Source organism: Pagrus pagrus (genome assembly GCF_965226575.1).
Source record: "Pagrus pagrus genome assembly, chromosome: 8".
NCBI classification, from domain to species: Eukaryota; Metazoa; Chordata; class Actinopteri; order Spariformes; family Sparidae; genus Pagrus; species Pagrus pagrus.
In genome coordinates this window covers 4,433,840-4,459,641 of record NC_140192.1, presented here as the reverse complement: position 1 = coordinate 4,459,641, position 25,802 = coordinate 4,433,840, and the positions used below count along the sequence as shown (strand labels likewise).

General features: G+C 45.2%; 2 protein-coding genes across 2 annotated transcripts; both read left to right on the top strand.

Moving 5' to 3' along the window:
- The first annotated feature begins 741 nt into the window (after positions 1-741).
- LOC311261199 (tRNA (32-2'-O)-methyltransferase regulator THADA) lies at positions 742-14,807 on the top strand. The gene is made up of 31 exons (XM_084359672.1): positions 742-1,022; positions 1,106-1,286; positions 1,371-1,457; positions 1,537-1,564; positions 1,642-1,790; positions 1,866-1,988; positions 2,756-2,876; positions 3,072-3,211; positions 3,302-3,386; positions 3,463-3,599; positions 3,688-3,885; positions 3,978-4,707; positions 4,814-4,966; positions 5,068-5,177; positions 5,270-5,430; positions 5,513-5,655; positions 5,781-5,945; positions 6,036-6,184; positions 6,274-6,411; positions 6,504-6,608; positions 6,706-6,906; positions 6,985-7,135; positions 7,279-7,531; positions 8,271-8,507; positions 8,594-8,798; positions 9,118-9,306; positions 10,702-10,949; positions 11,031-11,183; positions 11,264-11,533; positions 11,858-12,060; positions 12,154-14,807. Exons 1-31 carry the CDS (start codon positions 913-915, stop codon positions 12,402-12,404), a joined length of 5,574 nt encoding a protein of 1,857 aa, XP_084215798.1. The 5' UTR covers positions 742-912; the 3' UTR covers positions 12,405-14,807.
- Positions 14,808-17,058: 2,251 nt separating this feature from the next.
- Positions 17,059-25,302, top strand: pik3ip1 (phosphoinositide-3-kinase interacting protein 1). The gene is made up of 6 exons (XM_084360508.1): positions 17,059-17,322; positions 17,453-17,581; positions 17,901-18,017; positions 19,538-19,726; positions 19,834-19,912; positions 23,282-25,302. Exons 1-6 carry the CDS (start codon positions 17,211-17,213, stop codon positions 23,496-23,498), a joined length of 843 nt encoding a protein of 280 aa, XP_084216634.1. The 5' UTR covers positions 17,059-17,210; the 3' UTR covers positions 23,499-25,302.
- Positions 25,303-25,802: the final 500 nt, after the last annotated feature.

Genomic DNA, 25,802 nt, shown 5'->3' with positions numbered 1-25,802 from the left:
CAATAAATGATATATTTGCATTTTTATTTTGATGTTTTATTGAATTTCTTTTTTTATTTTGTATTTTTTATTTATTGAATATTTGTTGATGTGGGAGGAAAACCAGAGCACCTGGAGTAAACCCAGACAAGCATGAGGCAAACATTCATTCTCCACACTGACGGGGTGAAGGGCACCCGGGGGTGGGGGGGTGGTGGCCACGGGAGTTACCCTTTACAGATGGAAACCATGCTCGCCGTCACTCTGCTGCAGACCCTACAGATGGTCTGAAAACGGTATCTCCTTTGTTCCCTTCCTGACATCTTCAATGCCAACTGGTTGAACGGCACTTAGTGTGGAGAATCACCTTCTTCATCTGAATAATATACGGGGCAAACAGCCATGAACTGATGGGCCTCACCTGCATATGAGTGAGTGTCTTTTTCATTTACCAGGTGAGTCATTGCAATGAGGGGGTGTTTTAGGGCTTGCTTTGGTGTGATTCTCTTGCTAGGATCCAGATGTAGGCATGATTTTAGGAGGCTTAAACATGCAGTTGTATCTTCATGCTCAAGAGCATCCAAACATAAACAAAGTAAAACAAGTAAAACAGTTTGAAATTGTGTTGTCAGTTTGTTGATCTGTTTATTCACTCATGAAAACAAAGACATCGTTTGTTTAGGCATAAATAGAAATCAGCCAATGAAGATTTTTCTCTTCTGATTATAATTTATTCCCTAAAACTACACAGTGCACCTTTAATTTGACAGAAAAGCAGACTTTAAGCCGGCCTCTAGGTGGCAGTGTGTCGCTGTGGTTGGTCCACGACTGCAGCTCTGACAACAGTAGAGTAAGAGTTGTCACGTGACCTGAGAAGCAGCGTGCTGCCGGTGTGTCTGACAACATCAGGAGTACAGAGGACAGATTAAAACCATGCTGTCGTTTGAAGAGCTGATGACAAGTCTGCAAGACTGCGTGATCTCTGAGGACCAAGCCAGCCAGACACTCAGGCTCTTCACTGACAAACTGTCTGAGTCCTCCAGGTTGGTGTCTGTAACCCTCAGCATGTCTGACAGCATCACGTTCATCACAGTTTATTATATACAATCCTGCCTCGCACGAACAGGAGCGGTGTGAAGCGATGCAAGGAGCGCTGCCTGGAGGAGGCCGTGCAGCTGCTGAGACAGACACCGGAGCCACAGCTGCAGGTGTTGGAGGAGAGACACCTCCTGCTCCTGGTCAGGCTGCTCATCTCCCTGCAGCTGCAGATGGTCAACATCTCCACAGCCTGTCGCAAAGTGGACCAGGTCAGTCCCACAGCGCGTCTGCTCACTGTAAAGAGCTTAAAACTAAAACTGGAATCTCATTGCTACGTCATATTTGCTCGACAGATGTTGCAGCTTTTGGCAAAGGTGGATCACCAGCTGGTGTTTAGAGAAACCCATCAGTGTTTGCACTCTGTAGTCCACACTGACCAGGTACAGAGCTCCTCCTTCACATGTGTTTATCTTATATCTGCATGAAATCACTGCAGGTAACTTTGATCTGTCTTTTCAGATCTTGTCTTTGGAGGATCTGCAGAGAGGTTGGTGCCGGCCTAAGATGATGTTTTATGACAGCATGTCGCTAATTTCTCATGCAAGTCTTTATTTCATTTTCTAGCCTGCATGTTCCTGGAAGACAGCGCCGCTGGTCGTGAGGTGTACCGGGAGTCATACCCGTCCCTGCTGAGTAAAGTGTCCGAGTTCTTCCCTCACGTTTTGCGGCAGGAATCCCTCAGAGATGGACCGCTGTGTTACATCGCTGTCAAGGTACGTGAGGAGCTAGTGTGCTTCACGAATCGGTCCATTCGCTGTTTACTGACCTGAGGACTGTCGTCTCTGCAGGTGTGTTTGCAGATGTTTCAGCTGTTGTCCAGTGAAGTGGCCCCTCTGGTGTGGGACGAGGAGCACAGGAGCCCGACGGTGCAGGAGATCCTGCAGGCTCTCATGGACATAATACTGGGACAGGTTTGTGATTGATTATTCATTCATCAGTTCAGAGTCACTTAAATCAAGAGAAGGAGATCTGTACAGCTGTAACTTTGCTTTGTCTTGTCAGTCTGTTAGAGGTGAAGTATAAATACTTTGTTACTGAAGTATCTGTACTTTGCTTTTTACTTTTACTTTCTACATTTGAACACAAATATCTGAGCTTTTTACAGACTCATTACTTTAGTTTCATGCATTTGAGGGGAATTATCGATTATTTTGTGTTTTGCGTTGTTGCATGCCGCCTTCCCAACATCACAGAACTGATTTCAACCCTTTCATCAGCGCAGACGTAGCAAGACGGAAACAGACAGAGAGGAAGAGTGTTAGCGTGCCTGTATTTTCTTATTTTCTTACTTTGTTGCTGCTCGGGATGCCGTACCAAAGCAAAATGTCAGTGTTTGAGTTATCTTTCTGGCGCGCTTAGGAACAACTCAGACAAATCCTACTGATTCAACCTTTAAGTTTAACAGTTTTATACTGATATGACGTGAACTTCACTTAGCTTTGCACAGACATTGACTCTACTTCCTTAAGTATTTATCAAGAGTGACTGTATTCACTGCTTCATTGCTTGATATTTTTCACTGTCTGTAGTCAACAAGAACAAACTCAGTAAGATTGTGAATATTTCTTGCAAGATTGTGGGTTAACAACACCTGAGTGGCAGGTAAAAGGACGGGCAATCCTTTTTTATTTAACCACTGCCACTACTAACTAACCAGTCAGTGTGTCCTGTGTCGCAGTGCTGCAACAGGGACACCCGTCTTCTGGCAGGCACCGCTGTGGCCATGCTGGTCAACACGGCACCAGATAGCAGAGCTGGAGAAGCTGCCGCCTGGAGTCTGCTACAGGTCTCTGACTCAGGTACGTAACCAGTCATCAACACTGCAGGACAGATAGTGAGAGCATGGGTAAAATGACAGTCTTTGTATCCTGTTTCTTTCTCTGGTGTAACATATCCAAAAAAACATAAATGCTATAAGTGCTACAGATTCTACAGCTGAGTGTGAATTCCTGGAGATTTTCTTTTTGAAAATTGTTTTTCATGTCGCTCCTCAGAGCCCTGGCTGCTGAGCGTCGGTGCTCTGCAGGTGCAGTGCAGCCCCACCTGTGAGGACGGAGTGGACCGGCTGGCTGTGAGCAGGGGCCTCCTGACCTGCTGCCGACCTCACATCTTGCTCAGTTCACACCTGGATGAAGTAAATCTAGCCAAACGTTCAGAAACACGCTTTGCTTTTAGTTGTTCCTGCTTTCATGACCAAAATCCATAACTTCCCTTCTTTTTTCAGACGTGTTTACTCCTGAGAGGTTTGTTTCCTCTGGTCTGCGCTTTGTGTGAGGAAAAGCTGGACTGTCTCTACTTTGCCTTTGAAGGTGAGTTTCGTCCTGGTTGATTTTTCACGTGCATGAATGATCATATCACCTGTCCTAATGTGACATGTGGTTGCAGTATTAACACTGTGGCTGAAGAGGGTTAAAGAATGTCTGGCTGATATCTGGAAGATGACGGGCGCTCGCCTTCTGCCTGACGACAGCAGCCTGCAGCGAGAGCTCATTCACATTATCTGGACCAATGCAGAGAGCCCAGTGAGTCTAATTAACATCTGACCTCATTCTGGCTTCTCAAATAATTTAAAGTCGTATCACTTGAATCTGTCTCGCTGTGTTTTGTCAGGTGGAAGGTGTGTCAGAGTTTTTGCGCAGCGCCTTCAGTCTGCTGCTCGACCTCTATAAGATGGACTGCGAGCAGTTTCGTGACACTGAGAAGCCTCTTTATTCTGCTCTGCTTCAGCGAATAATCAAACTACCGTGGGAAGCAAAAGCCAAATATCATCGCCTTTGCGCCGTGCTGCCGTACGTGGGTACCGACATGGTGAGGATTAGGAGTTATTACCGTGTTAATAGTGTTCTTATGTTGTTGGAGAGGTCATGTTGACTCTGGTGCATGTTTCTTTAATCGACCAGGTGCTGGATCAGTACGCTGAACTACCCAATCATCTCCTGAAGTGCTTGTCGGCCAATCACCTGTCACCATGTGGGTCGGAGCTCTACAAGTGTCTGATCAAGCAGCAGAGGCGAGAGCTGTGTGACGGCTCGAAAAAGTCTGCTCCTCACACCGAGCTGGATCTGGCCAATCAGTGGGCGAGGAGTTGGCGGGCTGTCCTTCACGAGGCGCTGACGTCCGATGTGACTCTTCTGCAGAACAACAGCTCGACGCTGTTATTGCCCTGCACCTTTCAAGTCTTCCCCTCTGCTGTTCATCCTCTGCTGGCCTCTCTGGACCCATTCGCCCCCGGCCACCTCCACGCCTGGGCCTGCATCATGAGCTCCTATCGGGCCGTGACCGGAGGCTCTCCCTGGGCTCTGCAGGGGAGCTCAACCCTTGACACCCTGCAGCTAGCTCTGGGATCTGCAGATGACAAAGTGCGTCTTGCTGCTCTGAACCTCCTCTGCTGCAGCCCGAAGACCAAAGACACTCCAACCGCAGAGGAGATGTCAATAATGAGGACGTTTATTCCTCAGAACCTCAACTGTGAGTCCTCGCCATTTCGTCAGCATCTTCAGGCCGGAGTGAAGAGGTTTCTGGTTCGTATCAGAGACGGCTGCTTGGCACATGTCAGGGGACAGAAGGGCAAAAAGAAAGGAGATGCCAACGACTCAGAGAGGGCACAAGATATACTGGAGCAGGGAATAGGTGGGATAACCTTGCCTTTTTTGCATTGTTAGCAGTATTAATTTCTATCTTTCCCTTCCTTTGTCTATTTTCCATTCTTAAAAACCTTTTTCTGTGTATCCTGCAGGGTTTGTTGAATGGCTGGGTCAACTTCCATACTGCTATCTGGCACCAGGACACAGTTATCAGAGGAAGAAGACTGTGTTGCTGTTGCTGTCTGCGGTGCTGGAAACCTGCACGGACACTTGGAGCCCGGACAAAAAGAAAGGACAACCTCCAGGTCAGTCTGGAAAAACTATGATCGGAAAATGGCAAAAAAATCTTGTTTTTTATATTATTTGGTTTGGATTTTAAACGAGCCTCTTGAAATAATGTTTGCAGCGAGTATGGGGTCTCTTACTAACGCTGCCAGACAAAGAGGACAGTGGGATTTCACCTGCAGGACCAAACAGCTGGTCCTGATCAGCTGTTTGGAGGATTCTACAAACGAGGTAGAGCCGCATTGATTTACCTCGTATGTTTTTTACACAGTTCAAGCCAAAAATTTTGAGAATGCATGAAGACTTTTTATTTTATTTTGCAGATTCGGGAGCTCTCAGCCGGGTTGTTGTTGAGATATTTCCCACCCAGTTTCCCAGATGATATCGCTGCAGTGATGCTCACGCGAACCAAGCAGCTTCTGTGCAGCCCTCGAGTGCAGGAGGCTCAGATGGGAGCACTGATGATGAAGGTCCTCCTTCAGAAGTAAATCTCTCCTCCTACATATCCTTGTTCTGAAGTGGAGATGCAAAGGATAAGCAGTAATCAGTTGTTGTTCCACCTTTAGATCTCAGGACCTGCCTGACGACGGCAGTGGAAGTGACCCCAAGGCCTCCAGCATGGTCACAGCCCTGGTGAAGGAGCTGGAGGAGCACTATCTGACAGCCAAGGCCGACATGATGCTCGCTGCCAGGACCAAACCTATACATGGTGAGACTTCAGATCTACAACAGCGACATCCACCATAAATTATGTTAATCCACAGCAACCTGGTTGCCAGAATAATGGATATGTTGCATTGTGTTCTTTAAAATCTGTCATGACTTATCTTCCAGGTGTTCTGAGTGCACTTCAGAGGTGTCTGCTCGAGGCTCCCGACAGTGTCTACGACACACTCGACCGCAGTCTGACCGACGAGGTGCTCAGCCTGCTGGAGAAGATCTCTCTGCTGCTGCTCGGCGTTCTGTATGGAGACCTGGATGCTTGTGCCACTGAAAAAGGTAACGGAGCAATCTGCAGGAAGAATGTAGATTTGTGGATGAGGTCCACAACATTTCAGGTTTTATTTATGGAAATCTCTTTCGTCGTAGATGCCCCCCCTTCTTTCTGCGATATGGGAAACGCCATCAGCTCGCTAATAGCCGAGGCATCAGGAGGAGTCCAAGGGGACGAGGAGGAGTGTGTGCTGCTATCTGAAGAGCACAGCCTCGTCCTCACCTGCTGCTGGGTCTCCCTCAAGGTAAAACAGAGCCAGATGCACCAAACATGACATTTTAGCTGCGTGTGAATTTTTTCTCAATAACATTTGCCCTCATGTTGTCTCATCAGGAAATAGGAATCTTTTTAGGTTCTCTGGTGGAGAAAATCCTCATCGAATCGAAGCCCAGCAGGTGCCTTCTGACGAAAGAGGATCTAATTAGAGCATCAAAAGTGTTCAAGAATATTCTTCTCAGATGCCGTCAGTGGGTACGTTACGTTACAAATCCATTTCGATGCATTAAGTCTGAATCGCCTCTACTCTCTTGCTCTTCACTGAGAAACACATTTCTCTCCACCAGGGGGCAGTAGAGGGATGCTGCATCGGCTTCACCAAGTTCTGTGCCTCTCTGTTGAGCAGCGGCGATGCAGAGCTTCGGGACATCCCAGCCAACATGCTGAAACAAGTGAGGGATGACACACGTTTGAACGCTCCTTTCATAAATAAAAGGAGACTCTGGACTGTCAGCTAACAGATATGTTCCCCCTCCTGTCTCTGTCCAGGGGCTGCAGGTGGTGCAGTCTCCTCGTCCCACATCTGTGACCCGCCGGGCTGCAGGGTTACCTATGCTCATCCTGTGTGTCCTGTCGGCAGGGGAGGCCAGTAAAGCAAAACCCCTGTTAGCCCACAGTATTCAAACCTTACTGGAGACGGCCAAAACCCCTCTACCTGAGAAATGGGACCAAACGCTGGACCTGCCTCAGGTTTGTAGACACAAGGAGGAGGATGGTGTGTGTGTGTGTGACAGATGTGATCATGTGATCGTTTCCTTTCCATTACAGGTGTGTGCGGTTCACACTCTGCAGGCCCTGGTGCGTGGGTCAGGTCTGGGAGTAGCTGTCCTGCAGTTCGCTCCAGCTGTGGTCGTCTTGTCTCTCACTCTGCTCAGCTCTCCCTGCTGGGCCATGAGGAACGCCACGCTGCAACTCTACAGTAGGTGCAGATTTATTTGATCTTAATGATATTTTTAGTTGCCTTGTCGCTGCAAAAATAAATGATAAAATAGATCTACTCGATGACTTGGTTCATCTCTAACCTCTACACCTGACACCACAGTGATTAAAATGTGTTTCCAGGCTCTCTGTGCTCACGGATGCTCGGCCAGCGGCCCAGCAGCGATGAGTGTGGCCCCGCCCAGCACGGCATGTCCCCGCTCGCCTTCTTCTTCCACTACCCTGCGCTCCAGCCCTTCCTTCTGGGCGAGCTGAGAGGGGCAGCGCAGGACCTCCAGGGTCCATCTGATGAGGCCAAGCTACACCTCCAGCCCTCGCTCTACCCGGTCCTCACTCTGTTAGCACAACTGCAGCCCGGTGTCCAAGACTCAACAGAGTAAATACTGAATTAACTGTGGTTTTTCATCATGTTACATAGGTTTTTATTACAAGCTAATGTCAGGCCAGTGGATTCAGTAATATTTTGCTCACATTTAGCAGCGAAGAAGAAAGAATACCAGTTGTTTTGATGTTTGATTGGAATTAAAATGAAGGTTCCTTGCTTAAAGGAATAGTTTGACATTTTGGAAAATGTGCGCTTTTTTTGGTCAAGAGTAGGATAAAAAGACAAAACTCAGCTTAGCATAAAGACCGGAAATGGGGAAGACAGCTAGCCCTTCGCTGTCGGAAAGTAACAAAACCCTCCACGTTGTATTGAAACGTTATCCGGCACATAACGCCCGGGCAGCTGGAAATGCAAGATCACGGGAACACGTGATCCTGCAAATATGCCGTCTACGTGTCAGGTCCAGTAATGCAGTAAATTCTCATTTTTACACTATTTAAACAGCACTTTGTTGTATAGATCAAAAGAAAAGAAGATATATAGGGTGAGTATTAACCAGTTAGCTTCAGGGTTGCTGCAAATTTTGTTGCTTTCTAGTCTTTATGCTAAGCTAAAGCTAACTGACGAGAATAATGTCTGTCTATTCTCTTGTTGAACTCTTGGCAAGGATTTAAATAAGCGTACTTCCTAAAATGTTAAACTATGTTTATACAAAGCAGTGGTGAAGGACTCTGAGGACACTGAATATTATTTGACCAAGTGAATATCCTCTCTGGTTTTCCTCTGCCAGAACTTTGTCCGACTTCCTGCCTCCTCTGCTGCAGCTGTCTGCCAGTCCCATCTACAGCGTGAGAGCGATGGCCTCGAAGGCTTTGGTTGCCATGACTCCCCCCTCAGAGTACGAGAACATCCTCCTCAAACTGACGGCTCAACTGCCCAATCCACAGGAGCGCCGCTGCCACAACCGTCTCCACGGACAGCTGCTGCAGATCAGAGCTGTTCTAGAGAGAGCGCTCTGCACGGTCAGGTGAGACTTCATTAAATTAAGTCTTAAATGTTTTCATTGCACGCTGTCAGAGGCTGTTTCACATCCCGCTGCGTCTCTGTTCCCAGCGCCCTGTCAGCCAACCTGTGTGAGGTGCTGCGCAGGGTGGACGCCTCGCTGTGGCTGGTGACTCGGGCTCAGCGCTGCCCCCTGGTGAGGGCGGCCTACCTCAGAGTGGCAGACGCTTTGAGAAGATTCTGCTGCGAGTCGTACCTGTCGAAGCTCAGCGACACGCTCATGCTGGACCTCCAGACGCCTCAACAGGAGCTGCAGGTGCTCGACTGACACACACGTATATGAAAAACTAAAGGGACATTTAAACCTTTTATTGATAGAATATGGGGAGAGATGTCCCAACGCTGAACAGTTTTAACAGTACTTTTGCTTATTAAGCCTCAAACACACAAAAAAAAACAAAATCCCTCCGTGACCGTCGTACAAAACACCTTGACAGTGCATTCATACATGACCCCATCATTAAAAGTAAAAAACTGATGAAGGAAATTGGTTTTCAGGAGCTAGTAGGCAAAATGCCACCAGGATGCCTGCAGCAGATATGTTTTCTAATACTTTATCGCTGTATTCTCCACAGGTTGGGTTGTCATCCTTCCACCAGCAAGCCATCCATTTTCTATGTGCGGACCTGACGTGGGCACGCCAAATCTGGGACAACTTCTCTGCAGCGAGGCCTGACCTGAGGCTGTCGTTGGTCACATGGGTGGTGGAAGGGCGGGTTTTGCAACGGGGCAGCTTAAAAACGGTCATCCAGAGGGTGTTGAAGGTGAGACGCGATCTGCTCTCCAGACTTCAGCGCGGAGAAAAAAAACCTGTCGAGCAGCTTTAAGTGTAACAACCTTCTTACAGCACAATGGAAGGAAACAGAGGAAGCAGAACATAATGCTGACTGCGGCTGAAATCTGGCTGGAGATCTTTTTCTCCCTCTGACATAAGAAAGGGTGTGTCTATAAACTATTATACTCAGGCGAGGAGACTTAAGTACAGTCAAGCTGAGGATGTCTGTCCTTTATTATGTTCTGTTCATGTAGGTCATGTAGATAAACTCTCCGGCATGTCACATTATCTAGACCGGCCAGGTGTGCCTTCCTATGAATATCCTGTCGGTGTTTGATTGACTCTCCTTTAAATGAGCGTGATAAGATACGACACTGCGTATCTACAGACCGCGTGTGAAGATCGAGGCTACTGTTCATGTGGCCCAGTCATTTATTTTACTGCGAGTGTCACATACAAAGTACAAATCTGTCTTAATTTATCTGATTCAGTCTGACTATAATAATGGTAATTGTAAATAAAATAAGACACTCATACTTGCCAACCCTCCTGATTTTCCCAGGAGACTCCCGTTCTTCATTGCCCTCTCCCGGTTTCCCTCCCTGATCACAATTCTCACGTATTTTTCCCAATTAATGACAATTTTTAAAACTTTTTCCCCTTTTTGTCATCATAACTTGTGTCTGGCACTGTGCAACGTGTAGTCTGCTGTACTGAGTGAGAGACGCACAAATAAAAGGAGAGGAGAAAGAATATTTAAACACATTTAAGACGCCCTGGAGAGTCTTAAAGGGCTCGGGTCGGGATGGGTCAGCCCTCATCGAGAGGCTGAGGCAAAAAAATGAATGAGGGCGAATTATTCTGGTTACTTTTCTGAGAATTAAGAGTAAAAATGTAAGTTATTTGACATATTAATGTTGCATTTGGCTTATTATTTTATTTTCATTCTTAAAATGTCACCTGATTGCAGGAAACAGTCCGTGAATCTCACATTTTCGGGGGTTGGACTGCCAAAACCTCACTGGTTTCGTAATCCTCCATATTTTTTTGGTCTCAAGGTCGACAAGTAGGAATACACCGTGTACTTTAAGTTGTAAGGACTAAATAATACGAGAAACACATTATGGGATCATTTAAACTAAGAAATTGGGATCTGAACATACTTTTTAAACAAGGTGTTTGAACTATCACTGAAATGGTCACATCAGTGTGTGATTACAGCAAACCAAAAGAATCTTGACTTTTATTCCACATGTATCAGATGTTTAATATGCAGTGACGTTTATTTAGGGAATATGAAGCCTGATGACGGTTAATCCAGGAAAACCAGGTTGGCATTTAAAAGCACAGTTAGTAAAGGATTGTACACATGCTCTGTCTCCAGTCGAACCTGAAGGAGGCGTTGTTGAGCCGCAGTGTGGAGTACCGCAGGACCTACCTCGCAGCCCTGGCAGCAGTGATGGGCAGTGATGGTGATTCTACTTCCTTACCACAACATCTGGAGGAGCCGGTTCCGCCCGAGTGTCTGGATTTGTTGCTTGGGGACCTGGAGGACGAGCGAGGCGGGCCAGAGTTTCTGTCGCAGGCTCTGCACGCGGCTAGTCTGCTGCTTTCCCAGTGGCAGGACTCCAGGTCTGACACGTCCTATTGTTTGGTGTTTACATACTGGAGCACTCCTGCCCTGCAGCTCTGACTTTCTTTTGTGTGAATCAGTCCAAAGATATCCGTGGTCCAACGGTGGTGTAGCGTCCTGGAGTGCCAGCGGTCCCCAGACGCTCCCGAGGTGCTGAGGACGGCGTGTGCTGAAGCTTTGTGTGTGGCTGGAGTTCCTCTAATGAGAGAACGGCACACTGCCATCATGAGCAGGTATGAAGGAAGCCAAATGAATAGAAAACACTCTGAAATTAGCTGAAATTATTGATTATTGTTGAATCTATCATTTTCAGGTTGATCAACACAGGCCTGCACTTGCTGCAGGACCAAAGCCAGCAGGTGAGGATGAACGCGGCCTGTTTTGCCTCCATGCTCCACCACGCGAGAGGAGGAGGAGAGAGCCAGAGGAGCGTCTACCTCATGCAGGTCAACCAGGCTCTGCCGCTCCTACTGGACCTGCTGCTGGAGGAGTGCTGGGACAGTCCAGGCACACTGGAGGTGCTCCTGGGTAACCTGCCTCAGCCTGACCTCAGATCTGTGCTGAAGGAGGCCTCAGAGACGGGGTACGTTACCTCAAATACCGTAACTATTAAAGGCTTCTTCTCTGTCGTCTGTGGGGAAAGACACCAGACTCCCTTAAAGAAATACTCAATTTTGAGACTTGTTGCGATAGGGGAAACTGTATAAACTTTGTGAAACGCTGTCTTCAACACATTCTTAACTATTTGGGCCTTCCTGATAATTCGGCAAATATTTTACATGAAGATGTTTCAGCTGTTGGGAGTGTCGGCTTGAAGCTGTCCACTTGTGATTGGATCAAGCAGGACGGAGGGTAAAACCCGGTGTGAACAGCTTCTGTGTGTTGTGTAATTGTTTGTTTTTTTCAGGTGTTCCAGTCTCTATGAGCAGGATGAGGCCAATGTGTTTGCAGAGCCCTCTGTGATGTCTGCACATGTGCTGCCCTACCTGCTGCAGATGGCTGAAAAATCCTCTGAATCTGCTGCTTTGGCACAGAGCCTGTGTTCGTGGGCTGAGGAGAGCGCTGCGCAGGTTCAAGACAGCCTTGCAGTCTGTAAAGAGCTCCAGTCAGGTACCACATCAGCCTGAGTATAAGAACGTGTTGGATGAATTCACATGTGATGTGTGAGTTGTGTTACAGTGCAGTTATTTATTCTCTCTGTAGCTGAGGCGTTGACCCCGGCCTGGCTGGCTCTCCTCATGGACCCCCGTCTCCACAGCACCCTGTGCGGCCTGTTCACCAGGGCTTCCCTTCTCCTCAAGCTGGTGAAGACGTCCGATGATGTGCGACACCTTTCATGTGATCTTTCATCGCTGCGCATGACTTTACAGGACGTTTGTAGGCTTCTCAGTCAGAGCGGTGTCCACTTTCCCTCCGCCTTAACAGCTGCTGTGACTGGAGAGCTGCCAGTGTGACGGAGCGGAGGGTTTTTCTCTGTTCACTCACCGAGCGAAGCCTGTTGGCCGCTCACAAGCAGGATGAAATTACCGCTGGACATTTAAGGAATGCTTATGCCGTCTAAATGTGCAGGGATAGTCTTGAATGAGTGATGCATCTGCTGATGCTGCAGTACACCAGGACCTGGCAGGCAGACTTAGTTATGTAAGAGCTCAGTGCTCCAGTCTGTTGTATCCATCATCATATAACCTGTATAGAGAAGAGACCAGCTGGGCTTCAGTGACGCAAATCAGCTTTTCTTCATGAGCTCTAGAGGCCAGTTTTAACTATAAAGCTTTTAAATATTTTGTAATTGAATACTTTTTGATTCTTCATACATTCTTAGACTAAAACCTTTTTATGCAGAGATAACCTCAGGTTCGTCTTTATGACCGCTGCCACGCCGAAGCTCCAGTCTGTTTGTCATGTCTCGGCCGCAGCAGTCGGCGGGCGCTGACCGATGCAGTGATGTAATGCAGCGGCATCAGGTGAAATTGGCTGCTTGGTGCCCAGCGGGGGAATATAGTGTATGCTTTAATGCTCCATTAGAGCCATTCTGCCTGGATAAGTGTCCATTTTCCAACCACATGAGGGCTGAAGATGATTGACTGGATCAGATAGAGAGCCATCAGTTGCTCTGCAACCGACCACACGCACTCCAGCAGTCTTACATCATCGCTCAGCCCACTGCTTTTGTTTGGGATGGGCGGCTTTCAGTAGCAGACAAACACTCACCTAAAAGACTGTGTGCGTGCTGTGGTTGGTCTTTATTACAACTTGTTTTCAAAGAGGTGATTCAATTTTCAGGATGTAAACACATAATTTATTGACAAAGTAGAGTCAAAGTTTCATACTTTATTTTTTACTGTTTCACACACGTATATGCGTCAGCTAAGCTTTCCGTTGTGCCTGTGAGCATCCAGGTTATGTAATGAGCTTGTATTAATGATTAATACATAAAGCTTACGCAGTGATTCCCTACGACCACGCTGAAATTAACACCTGGCCTGCAGAGCTCTATGAGATTAACGTGCGCCTTAGAGGAAGCTACAGGTGGTTCTTGTCATGTTCCTGACGCATTCTGTGGCAGAACATGACGCACACAACAAGGTTATGCTAGATAGTGGAAGTGGAGCAGCGCTGCGACGTCCACATTTTTGTATAAAACCTTGAATGATCTTATCGAGAATTCTGGCAAAGGTTGAATCACGCCAGACTTAATGAAACTGTGACAAAACACTATATTTAAGTTTCAGAGAATCACGTGCAGTTTGAGAAAAGCTTTGTAGCACAGACACTTTGAAAAAAACAAACTTGAACTTTGCTCTACTTCAAGACAGAGGAGTGAAAAATGTGGCAGGATTGTGAAAGCTCGTCACTACGCCTGAAAACAGAGGCAGGATGTGTTCACCTAAAACTGATTATCCAGTCAGATGATTCATCTACTCACTCACATTAGTAAGGTGAAGTTTTGCAGTTCACAAAACATTTCTGGAGCATTCTCGTAAACAGTAACTATTACAGTTAACAGTAAAATGCTCCTTCTCTGTCGTCTGGGGAGGAGGTCACCAGACTCCCTTAAAAAAACACTCAATTTTGAGACTTGTTACAGTAGGAGAAACTGTATAAACTTTGTGAAAAACTGTCTACAACACATTCTTCACTATTTGGGCCTTCCTGAAAATTCGGCAAATATTTTACATGAAGATGTTTCTTTCTTTGTAAAAAAAAAAACATGTTTATATAAACGTATCTGTTTGTTCCAGTGATGCGGGTGTATATTGAAAACAGACTGATAATCTAGTCAGATAGTTCATCTACTCACTCCCGTAAGGTGAACTTTTGCAGTTCACAAAACATTTCTGGAGCTTCACAGCAAATCAGCGCTGCCGCCTTCTCGTTATCAACTGAAGTCAGATGGGAAAACAAGTAGATAATGGCTGAACCTTCATTTTTTGGGTGAACTGTTCCTTTTAATTTTAATGGAAAAACACACATAAGTGCATTTAAAAAACAAGGCTGGCGGTCTCCTGAAGGCAGAGCGTGTATTAACCTGGAAAATAACCGTCTGCCTTAATAAAGGCTTTTGTTGTTGTTGCTCAGAGCTCAGAGCCTCTCGGTGAAGCCTGCGTCCTGCTAATGAAATGTTTAACTATGGCAACAGGGAACAAGGCCAAGTAGGTCCAACCACTTTACTCTGTGCATGTGTGTGTGTGTGTGCGTGCGTGCATACAGGTATGTGTACAGCACTCGGAGCATGGCTGTGTTTTTCCACTGCAGCAGCCAGTGATGTTTTTTATTCTACAAATGTATTTTTTTAAAGAATGAATTGTACATTTAAAAATAACTGATTATAATAAAGGGAACTATTGAGGTTGTTATTCGTTTTGTTTCACTATTACTGCTGCTTACTTTTAGTTTCCAAATTATTTTACAAACAGCTTGAAATCCCCATGAAGCCCATGCTGCTGAATCACCCTCCATCCTGTCACTGCTCACTTCACTGTAAATAATCAGCCTGTAATGATGCAGCACAATGCAGGTTCTTGCTTTTCGTCTACTTTGCTGCGCTTACGAGAATTTCAGTATCTCGAGTAGATAAAAACAGTCCTCAGCTGTGTCACAGATTTAAAGAATAAGTTCCCCTCAAAAAATGGAAACCGTCGTTACCTCCTCACCCCCGGGCTGATGGAAAGTCAAACATTTCTGGAGCTTCACAGCAAAACAGCATTCTTCTAAACAACCGAGGTCGATGGGGACTTGTTTCAAAATGTTAAACAAAACGAAGCAACAACAAAATAAAACATAAAATGGCTCCATGCAGAGTAATCTAAGTCTCCAGAGGCCTCAAGAGCCCCAAGTTGGTCTGAAAAGATGTTATTTTGAGGTTATTTTCAAATCAGTTTTGGATCACTGGGCTCCTGGAGACATGGACAGTGACAGACGAGCTGTATGGAGCCATTTTATGTTTTATTTTGTTGTTTTACGTTTTAAAACAAGTCGTCAGATACTTGTGTTGTTCAGGAAAACGCTGCAACAAATGTATTGTGGACGAAGCTCAACTGGACTTTGTATCAGCATGAGGCTGAGTAGATAATTGAGTTTTCATTTTTGGCGAACTTCCCCCTTTAATCAGTTACTTCCACTCCTTCAGTCTCTCAGTTTCAGTACCCACAAGTCAAACTTGAGTAAAAGTAAAGATGTTGTGTTAAAATATTACTTATGGAAAAGTGAAAGTCCCCCATACAAATAGTACTTGAGTAAAAGTCTTATCTGATATTAAATGTGCTGAAGTGTCGTCTGATCCCATATTCTGCATTTCACTGATTATCAGAACATAAACTGTGTTTTTGTAATCCGATTACTGATAATACATTTATTCAAAATGTGCTACTTTGGCTCTGAGGCAGCAGGCAAAGTAACTTGTAACTTAAGTCATCAAATACATTTAGTAAAAACAAATAAAAATATATATATTTACCTCCAACATGTAGCAGAGTGGAAGTATAAAGTTGCAGAAAGTGGAAATACTCCACCAGGTACACAAGTACCTCAGAACTGTACTTAAACAGTAGATGAGTAAATATACTTTTCCGTCAGTGTTTTTGGTAACGATGGATGGTTCTGCATTTCTGCAGGGTTAGTCATGGTGACATGATGCAGTTGTTGAGTCATAATTATGATGGTTTAGGTCAAAATTATGTCAAAATCATAATAAATAAAATGATTTATAAGCTTATCAAAATTCTGTCAATATGAGTTCAGGTCAGGTTGGTATGGGGCTCAATTTCCACAAACTCCTCCAAAAAACATGAAAAGTTTGTAATAATACACATCAAACTCAAAAAGTTGACTTTTTCCTGATAAATTTAACTCTGTTTGTCAAATATTCAAACATGTCTACAGTCTATTTGTGGTGAAAATGTTCCTCCAGAGGTTTCACCGGGCTCAGTCCCAGAATCAGTTCACCCTGGCCAGTGTCACGCAGTGCATGCTGGGAGCTGCCTCCTGAATGAGCAGAGTGTGATGGAGAGTGCTGGACAGATGCTGCATGTTGACTCTAGTAATTGCCCGAAAACCCGGGTGAGCATCTGTTTGAAAAGTGGCTTAGTGAGCTTTGACTGACTCAGGCTGCTGGCTGCCCTCTTTTACCAGCCAGCCAACAATGACACAGGGCCTCTCTGTGCTTTCCAGTGCACAGGCGGATGGTAGAGGTAAATACTATGGGCAGCTGTCCTTTGCCGGCCCCTGTAGAGTCCAGAGGAAAAAACAAACAGGCCTCATGGAGGTAGAGGAAGTCTGGGAGGGATGCACCGAGCCCTGAGAGCCAGATAAGGAAGGATTATAAATGGAAAGTATTGAGTGAGTGTGCTTTAAAATTAAGCAGAGCAGCTGTTTATAGGCAGACAATGTAAAACAAAGTTTAAACAAAAGTGTGCATGAGCTTTTTTTTTTTTTTTCTTGCTTGCTTCTGACCAGGCTGTGTGCCAGGATCAGCTTCCTGTTCAACTGTTTTTCAGCTGCAGCTCTCAGTCCTGTTGGGCATGAGTGGAACCTGGTGAGGCTTTAGGACCTTGAGGTTTCTACTGCAAAGGGCAGCTCCTCCTCCTCCTCCTCCTCCTGGTGAAGGCTGTTTACGAAGAAAGCTGAGCTGCTCTGACAAAAACAAGGGCTGGGACTCCTGATGCAGAAGCAGCAGTGTGTCTGAAGCACATTCAGTCACAGGCTCTTCGTCTGTTTTCTACATGTCTTTGTAATTTTTTGCTTTTGAGAAGAACCTCATCATGATGCGTGTGAATTCAGGCCGTCAGCTCTGCAAGATGTTTTTCTCCCTGCACGTTGTTTTCCTGAGTGTGGTGATTGTGGAGAGCAGTGCATCAAATGGAAATCAAAATGGTAACATGACTCATCCTGGACTGCTTTTATACATTTATTTGTGTTCTGATTTGATTTGAAATGTCCTGCTTGAAAATGTGATGCATCATGTTTTATTATTATATCTCACATGTCATGTTGTTGTTCTCAGACTGCATGAGGTCCAGTGGTGTGGAGTACAGAGGGGAACAACAGAGCTCCTCCTCAGGTCTGACCTGTCTGAACTGGACCAACACCACCAGAGACTATGATGTGAACGTGCATCCTGACTCACAGACAGGTAAACCCCACGCTCAGGTGTCTTTTTACTGTCAAATAAAGGATGATTCTGTGATTTTTTTGTGTTGTTATGTTGATAACAGTTTAAAGGAATAGAAAAACTAGAACTGGAAGTTTTTGGTTTCTGTTTTCTGTCTTTTTAGCTGCTGTTTCCTTCCTTTGTGCTCATGGCGGCCTGTTCATTGTCGTGTGATGAAGTACTATTAATGATTAATGAATCCAGTGGTTAGCCCTCACAGACAGACAGACAGGCAGACAGACAGAGGCCTGTGCTCACATGAGACATCAGTAACAGACTGTTTTCGTCGTTCCTCCTGTAGGTGCTGGAGATCACAATTACTGCCGAAACCCAGACTCCTCCGAGAGGCCTTGGTGCTACATTGCTGGCCCAGATGGGACGGTCCAGAGACAATTCTGCGCGATTGACACGTGCAGAGGTTGGCAAACACTGTACACACACTGTATGAAGAGATATTCACAGGAAAAACAGGCAGGATAAATATAAATATTCTAGATTTATGGCACAGCCTCTCTGAAATGGCTGCTTTCCTCTCGCGGGGCTCTGTGAGAGTTTTCAGACTCTGGTCTCTGGATGCTGCCAGCAATTACTTTTCTCTTCTCTGCTCATTATTTTTAAAAAAGTGGGTTATTCTGGGGGAAAATAATGATGCGAGATGTTTGTAGCTGTGAAAAAATGTTCTAATTAGTCGACACAACACATGCAGGAAGCTTGATGAGAGAGGATGCAGCCAGATCTTTAAACTTTAAATGGGTCAGAAAAGCTTTCTCTCTCTCTCTTTAAATAAAACAAGTCATTGTTCAGAGATTAGAGACAACACACATGTGTTTTCTCTCTTCAGAGTTTGCAGTGGGTCAGTTGGTCAGGGGTAAGCCGCTGTGAGAAGTCTCCTCTATTTTGGCCTTTGTTTCCTTCTTAACTGCGAAGCCAAACCCAAGTCACACAACAACAAAGCCCTGCAGTCACATGTTGAAAAAGTTCAGTTTCCACAAGTGTCGACCCCGCCCCGACCACAGCTCATTGGCAGAAAAGGAACAGTCTTACCTTGGAGACGGCATCTAATTGGCTGCTTGAATTTATGACTTCACGCCGTTTGACTCCAGCAGAGTTTGTAAAAGACAATCTATGCAGAGGAGACGGAAACAGAGTTAAAGAGCTGATGTTTACATCTGCAGCCGAACCTGTTTCCTGTGACAGAGCCGAGCACGCAGAGCCTGTTTATGTCTGACATATTTGAAAAAAAACAACCTGCGGCGGCCGATCCTCCTGATTTATGTTGCAACAACTTGGTGAGAGCGTGTCAGGACTGTAGACGAGGGTGTTGGTGTTAGAAACCACACGGCCCATTTGATGTGCTTCTAGTCAAGTCAAATAGAGGTTAAGTGTGTTTTAAGAGCGTTATGACAAGCATCTCCACACTCTCGACAATAAATCAACATTAATGAAACAGTAAAAGAACAGATAAAGATAAATTAGATAAACTGCTAGGCACACAATACCGCAAAACCAGGAGCCACAGTGTCGTCAAACAAAATGTCTCTCCGGAAACAATAATAATAATCCGACCCTGTGGCATCAATTTATGTGAATCTCTGGCATAAACTAATATTCAGCAGAGAGAGAGAGAGTCTGTGCACGCTACTGCCCCTCTCGATGGTGATGGACGGTGGGATGAAGGAAATCTTCTGGAAAAACAAATAAACTGTTCATGGAGGAAATTACATGACATATAAAACCTTTGCAGCTCAATGCAGTGACTGATAAATAAAGGTAGCTCGTCCTGTTCATCTGAAAATCCAAACATAAAGCAGCTCGGTGATTTAAAACACAGCCCGCAATGTTCTAATGCAAACTGAGATATTAAAGGGAGAGACGCGTCTTTGCAAAGAGAGACGTTGCATATTGTTTAACACTGGTATTGTTTAATTGTGTCTCCAGAACAAGGCCCGACTGTGCCAGCAAAGGCCGAATCCCTCGACCCAGCAGGAACCACTCCCTCCGCAGAGAGCTTTCAGCCGGCCAAGTCCGGCCCCTCTCAGGGAGAGGTTGCCGCCGTGCAGCCGGTGATGGGAATCAGCCAGCGGGTGCGAACAGGACCCAAACAGAAAAAGGACCTGGGAACACTTGGTATGTTGTATAAATCTTAGTTGTATGTTTCTGCACATGAGCTACGTAACGTTTTGATGTGTTTAGGGTCATTTTTTAAACCTTTTTCTTCTCTTTACGTTTGTCAGGCTACGTGATTGGCATCCTCATGATGGCGATCATAATCGTCCTTGGAGTCGGCATCACGTTTGGCTACTTCTATAAGAGGTCAGTATCGGCATGGCAGCAACTCCGCCAATTGTACACATTAAAGTGTGTTCACAGGTCTTTCTGCTGCACATGTGAAAAAAGTCCAGAAGAAGCTGCATGTAATCTGATACATTTTCTCCAGTGATGTCACTCATTGGCTAAGTTGCATTGTGGGGAATGTAGGCACCAGGTTTTGGAAAGCGGTCCACCATTTTAGCATTGCTCTCCTAAAACACTGTTAGACTCATTATGGACAGTTTAAAAACAAATGATCAAAATACAGTTGAACCAGAGCTATTGCATTTTTTATTCCACGCAGTCTTCTACATTACCCACAATGCAACTAAGCCAATGGGTGACATCTCTGTAGGCAGTTTATCAGATTAAGCTTCCTCTGGAGCCACAAAAAGCCTGTATACTACGCTCTTAACATGTGCAGTAGTACTCCACAAGACTTGTAAACACACTTTAATGCGTGTAAAATTGGTGGCGTTACCCTTTATTGCTTTGGTTCAGCATCAGATGGAGAGACATGAGACTTAACACATCTAATCTGTTTACAGGATGCTATTATTACAGCATGTTCCTCTCTGTCACTCTGGCACAAAGCCAGCTGCTGCAGAGGTTTGTCGCGTCTTCCTGTTTCCACCGGCGCGTGTCGTGTTGTTTTCTAGCTTAAAGACACGCAGGAGAAATGCCAGTGTGATGTGTTAAACACACGTGATCGCGGGCACGTTAATGGTCTCAGCTGTTGTGCACATTCCCCAGCGATGCTCTCTGTTGTTCCACTTGGATGTAAACGAGACGTTTTATTGCTCCTCTGACGTCGACCGCAACAGAACGCTGCAGGAAAGGGAAAGCTCGCAGTCTATTTTTAAGCACTTCCACTTATTTTATATTCCTGAAAGAGAAGGGAGCATAGAGGAGGAGGGTTGGATTGAAAAGAGAAGCCTGCATATTCGCTACAGTTATGTAAGATCTGAAGTGACGTCCCCAATGTTGTGAAACAGGGGACTCGGATTCCCTTCGGCACGGCACAGAATGCCCCGTACAGATCTTTGTTTGGCTCTCAAATCTGATTAGCAGTGCCCCGGTTTTTGTTTTCTATTTTAAGAAGGTGATTATTAATAAGGAGGAGAAGCATATTATGTCAGAGGGTTAATACCTGCTCTGGCATCAGCTCCGGTAATGTGATAGCTGTGTGGCGAGCGTGCCCACTGGCTGTAGACGACCACATGCCTCCTTCAATATAAACCGACTCTTTTCACTCTAGACCTCTCCAGGCCGGAGAGAGTGTACTGCACCCAGAGGTTCATACTATACCCTCAGTGGGAACAGGCTGCCGACCAACCAGTTAGAGTCGGTTTGAGCAGCGACAAGGACACTGATCCCTCGAAGGCTTCCCGCCCGCCAGCACCGCATATAGCTTCTGCAGTGATGAGCAAGTGTTTTGACTGTATGCCCTCAGGAATGCACAAAAAAATACTAGATTTCACAAAATTTGGGGAAAATGTTTGTCCTCTTTCTTGCTCTCGTATCTGTCCAGAAAATATGTAGACTGGGCCAGCAGCAGTTAGCTTACAATAGCACATGTGGAAACAGCTAGCCTGGGTAGTTTGACAAGTAATAGTGCTCCAGAGAGTTTCCAGTCCTGGCCAAGAAATAGTCTGGCCCATAACCCTGCATAACCCTGGGCTTTACACAGATTAAACAAACTATGTACAACATGCTAATTAGCACGTTCAGAGCTGATGGTAGGCAGAGTTCCATTTTAGAAGTTCATTCAACAACTGTAATGGCACTTAGTAGAGCGTATACCTCCGCCAAAGCCCAACAGTCCTTTTTTGTACTCACTCATAGATACCAACCACCCAAATACGCCTGATTTTTTTCATAAAGAATGAATTATTTCTGAGAAATTAACAAAAATTCCATATTTTGCGAAGTGAGAAAAACATTGAAAAGTTAATGGGGTCTATTTTTTGGGCTGAGACCCATCCTCCATCCAAGAATTGTGGAAAAACAGAGGAATAAACCGAACACCAAGCAAAGGCAGAATAAGAAATCAAAGCTAAGCTAGGCTAGGTGCTGGCTATACAGATATTAGAGTGGCATTGAAAGGAATTAATGGTATTAAAAAGAAACCCAGATATGCTTGAAACTAAAGTGAACCACACCCTGGTGCAAAGAACCAGTGGCTGTATACAGGCTTTAACAGCAGAGCAAAGTGTCGCAGTATGCTGCACTGAAGCAGGCAGGTAGGAAGTGTTTTTAAATCTCAGAGTATATCGCTCTGTTTTGGCTCCAGATCAGTGGAAAGCCGCCTCATGCTGCTTCTCAGCACTGTGTTGCCCCGGAGGAGATAAACTCCTCGCCAGCCTGTTCCCTTTCACCATCTGTCCCTTGTGTTTGCAGCAGACCAGGCTCAAACAGGGTCTGTTATCTATATACAGTATGTTATCTAAAGCTCCTTATCACAAGTGTTTAGTTTGGATGGTCCCACAAAAGGAGTCTATACTTAGTATCAGCTACAGTACTTAAAGGTCCAGTGTGCAGGATTTCTGTCTGTTAGGCTGCATTTACACCAAATCCGGTTGGTGCAGCAGTGTGGGAGTGTCGCTCCGTGGTCCGTGTGTGTGACGTGTTGTGAACCCCCGCTGATCAGTTTGTCGAAAGACAACTGCTATGTTGTTCTGCCACTAGCATGCTGGTGCTATTAGTGATTGTTTGTCCTCATTGAAGGGTTAAAAATAACAGTGAACAACCAGGATGATGTGAAGAGTCATTTGTACTGATTGATTTTTGGTTTTAAAGAGGCGCTGCTGGGGAACGTCTGTGTTGAGCTGGAAGCCGGTCATTGGTTTATGTTAGCAGCCTCTATTTCTAAACTCACGTTAGCTGCTGTTGATCTCTGTAAGCGGAGAGAGGCACTCGAGAATGTGCACAAAGTCACATCCTTTGGACTGTCATGGAAAATCCAACCTGAGTCCTTCACAAAAAAACAACTTAAAAAAACATTCACAGGCTGGTATAGGCGACTGAGAAAGACGGGGAAGGTCTAATTTTTCATGTCATGTTACAATCCGCTCACATATGACCAATAAAAAAGGGATTAACGCATGTAAATTGTTACATAGAGCCCCTTTAACTGTTTTGTTTCCCCTTAGTGCTCCAAGCATCTAGTTTTTGGCCACAGCAGCGAGCTGCTTTCAGTAGAAAATCTCTGAGAAACCCTCAGTGTGCTACCTGAGGGGTAGAGTTAGCAACTAGCTGGTGAACATTATGGAGCAGCTTAAGAGCCAGACATTTCCCTCAGGAGTAGGTAACTCCAGATTTGTAACAGATGTGTGTGTTTAATGAATTTCTTTCGTGTGTTTGTGTGTTTAGGGGTCGGGACTTGAAGAAGCAGCACGAGCAGCGAGTGTACGAGCGCGAGATGCAGAGGATCACCCTGCCCCTGTCGGCCTTCTCCAACCCCACCTGCGAGCTGGTGGACGAGAACACCATCGTGATCACGGCGGACCCCGAAACCACGCCCAACCAGGAGAGCGTGGAGGGCGCCGACCCGCTCATGGGCCAGCAAGCCGGTACCCCCGGAGCATGAGTCGGCGTTGTAGTCCTCAAACGGGGACTGTGATACATTCTTGTGGACCAAAACACTCCCATCATTGTCTCTCCTCTCTGCCTCCCTGAGTAACCTCTGTTTTAAAAGGAGTTGGGGAGCAGCGTGTGCTCCAAAGACTCGGACTGAATCATGTGTCCTTTTAGTTTTTACACGTCTGAGGCACAAACAAGATAAGCTGACACACAATGGACACAATCTAGAAACTATCAGAGGAATCTGTTGATGAAAAGGTCGGGAGGTCTTTAAAAATCATTTGTGATAGCCAAGAAAATCATTGGCTGCCCCCTTAAATAACAGTATGAATTTCTAGTCCGATCAATGTTGACATGTGTGATGAAACCACTTCTCTTTAAAGAGAGGGTGTTTCCAATGGGGGGGTGTTTATAACCTTTTTTTGTTTTTTTAAGTATGTTTCAATGTGGTGAAGGTGTGAGGTGAAATGATGAATATGTGACTGATATATGTATTTTTTTTATCGACCCGCTGGCTGTGCCGAGGGAGACGCGGAGACACACTCGGAGACACACTGGTGACACAGATGTGAGTGTCCAAAATAAAGTCATCCTCCTCCGAGACAGGATGAGGGAACTTGAGCTAAAGCAAGGTCCACGAAATACAAGGGAAACTGCCTTAGCGTGATACTTCTGAATTTGAATGTATTTGTTTATCCTTTCCCGAGTGATTTTCTTCTCTTTGTACTCACCTGACAGGGCCAGAGTGAATACAAAGTATGATAGCGTTCACAAAAAAAACAAAAGAGGACTTTGCCCTTTTCTTCCACAGGTTAAGGAGTGACAGGAAATAAACAAGAGCGCTCTCAGGAAAGCGTGAGAGACGGTAGTTAGTCCTCAGGACAGAATAGCACTGCCACAACACAGAACAGATGGCATCGGAAAAAAGAAAGAGCCCAGAGGAGACTGTCTGAGCAGAGCAGGACGGTGTGTGTGTTGACGTGCTGCCGCCTAGATTAGATTCAGACATTTGAGTTATGCAGTTGATGCTTCAGGGTAGAGACAGGATTGAAGTGGAATAGAAACAGTCTGAAGAAGAGCCTGACTGATATTACCGGCCGATATTGGCCGGTCACAGCTCGGCCAATATGTGGAAACTTATTTTTACAGAACATGAAGAAGTTTACTGCTTCGGTCATTTTGGACAATGAAGTTTTTTGTTATCCTGCCTCCGTTACATACAAATCTTTATCAGAAGTGTTTGATAACCACATTTGAAAAAAATGTGTGTTAATGTAAATATTCTGTGTATAAAATAATATCGGCCGATATATCAGCATCGTCATCGGCCCCAGAAAATCCGACATCCGTCAGGCCGCGGTCCAAAGTTTGTTGGTGTTCATTCAGAAAAAAAAATGCTCAAAAACATGAATGCATGTTGGTTACCTGCTGTATGTTTGTATCAGGAGCCATTTCTCTGCATCTTAACAAGTAGAACTACTGATCGAAGAAGACGTTTAGAAAAATACCTGCCTGACGTTAGAAATCACCGTTTGTTACGTACGATGCACCGTTACTTCCCAGTGTGTTTGTTATCACTCCGTCATGATCTTTGTTTTGGGATCATTGCTGGATCCACATCACTGGTAATCTTTGTTTGGTTTTTTTGCTGCTCCATTATTTCAAGCATCTGTGTGCTGGTTGTAATAATCATTTTTCTTCACTTAAGCAACGTGTTCAAAAAATACTCTTGTTCAGCATTTGAATTTAGTACTCGTTTGTATGGATGCAGGTTTTCACTGCTGAGAATGAAATAAAACATCAAACACAGACGAGATGATGTCATGTAGTCTGTATATTTATAATTGCAGACTTAAAGGGATTTTTTCCGCCAAGAGAAAAACAGAACAGCAGTCACAAGCGTCTTATTTTAAGGTTTGTTCACAGTTCACAACAGGAACTTTTTGCACCAGCTCCCTCTGTTGGCAGATCTTAAACACATCACTTCAATCACTGGAGTCTCCTTTAGAAAGAAGGTTAAGGTGAAAAACATCTGAACTCTGTCAGACCTGTTTCTTAATTTTACTCGGCACACACACTTTTCATTCCTTTCTAATTATTCCTAATTAGATATGAGACATGGACTTTGAAGGGAAAGACTTCAGGAGACAATATTCACCGTTGATCCATGGCTCTGTACCAAGGTGCTGAAAGTAGTTGACTGAAATTAGAGTTGATGAGAATCATTATTAAAGAATAGGTTCACCCAAAATGTCTGTCTCTATCTACTCACTTTCATGCTAAAAGTAAGTAAGGTGAAATTTTGTAAAAC